The 750-nt window shown below is 36.9% G+C and overlaps 1 protein-coding gene across 1 annotated transcript in view; it reads right to left on the reverse strand.

The window, feature by feature from the left end:
- Positions 1-70: 70 nt before the first annotated feature.
- The window catches only part of LOC108254201, a gene marked incomplete at its 5' end in the record, with an annotated part of 10,992 nt that continues 10,312 nt past the window's right edge, over positions 71-750 (reverse strand). Inside the window, one exon of the mRNA XM_017449200.2 lies at positions 71-548. Within this exon, the coding sequence (XP_017304689.1) occupies positions 376-548 (173 nt within the window). The remainder of the gene's footprint in view (positions 549-750) is intronic.

Below are 750 nucleotides of genomic sequence, written 5' to 3' on the forward strand. Positions count from 1 at the left end.
AGAGTGCAAAGAAAAGCATAAGGTGATGCCTGTGCGCTTATAAAAGAAAGTGGGCAGCTGCTTTAATCCTTCAGGCCTTTTAGAAAAGCTATTAAGTCTAGTTTAGGTACTGCTTAGAAGACCAATTAGATCTGACAGCAATGAGCAAAGGACACACAAATAAGATGTCCTAGATTTGACAAAAGTAGTACATAAGTGGTGCATATTACGTACAAACATAGGTAAATCATTAATAACCAAGCTGCGAGTTCAGCCGCGGACCGGCATAACTTTGCGATTTTGCCCTAAGAATATCCAGAAGCGCTATTCAAATCCCACATTTTCCTACACGAAATGGATAATTTTAGAAAAGAGTTTTTGTCAGTTCCTGATATTTTAGGCAAAATGGCTTCTAGAACCTAAGGCGGAGAATGTACAAAAACACTCATATTTACCCGGAGTGTCCATAGGTTTAGGCAGAGGTGTGCGAGCGCCGAAAGATTGTGCAAAGATATTGGTGTGATTGGAGAGGGCGTCTGTAGAGTTCTCCGGGCGATATACATTGGGTGCTGTGCAAAATATAAAGAAAATGTGCTGGTGATTGTGTGAGGGTTAGTTTTAGTGAGAGTTAGTGAAAAGGTAAACAGGTTTTTTTTTTTCATCAAAACTGTTAAAAACTTAACCAATCTTACCCATTTGACAAGATGTTTTTTTTTTTTTTTTTTTTTTTTTTTTTTTAGGATTTTTTTGTTTTTATTTCTTTTCAGGAAT

Source organism: Diaphorina citri, unplaced genomic scaffold (assembly GCF_000475195.1).
Source record: "Diaphorina citri unplaced genomic scaffold, Diaci psyllid genome assembly version 1.1 scaffold18945, whole genome shotgun sequence".
Lineage (NCBI taxonomy): Eukaryota > Metazoa > Arthropoda > Insecta > Hemiptera > Psyllidae > Diaphorina > Diaphorina citri.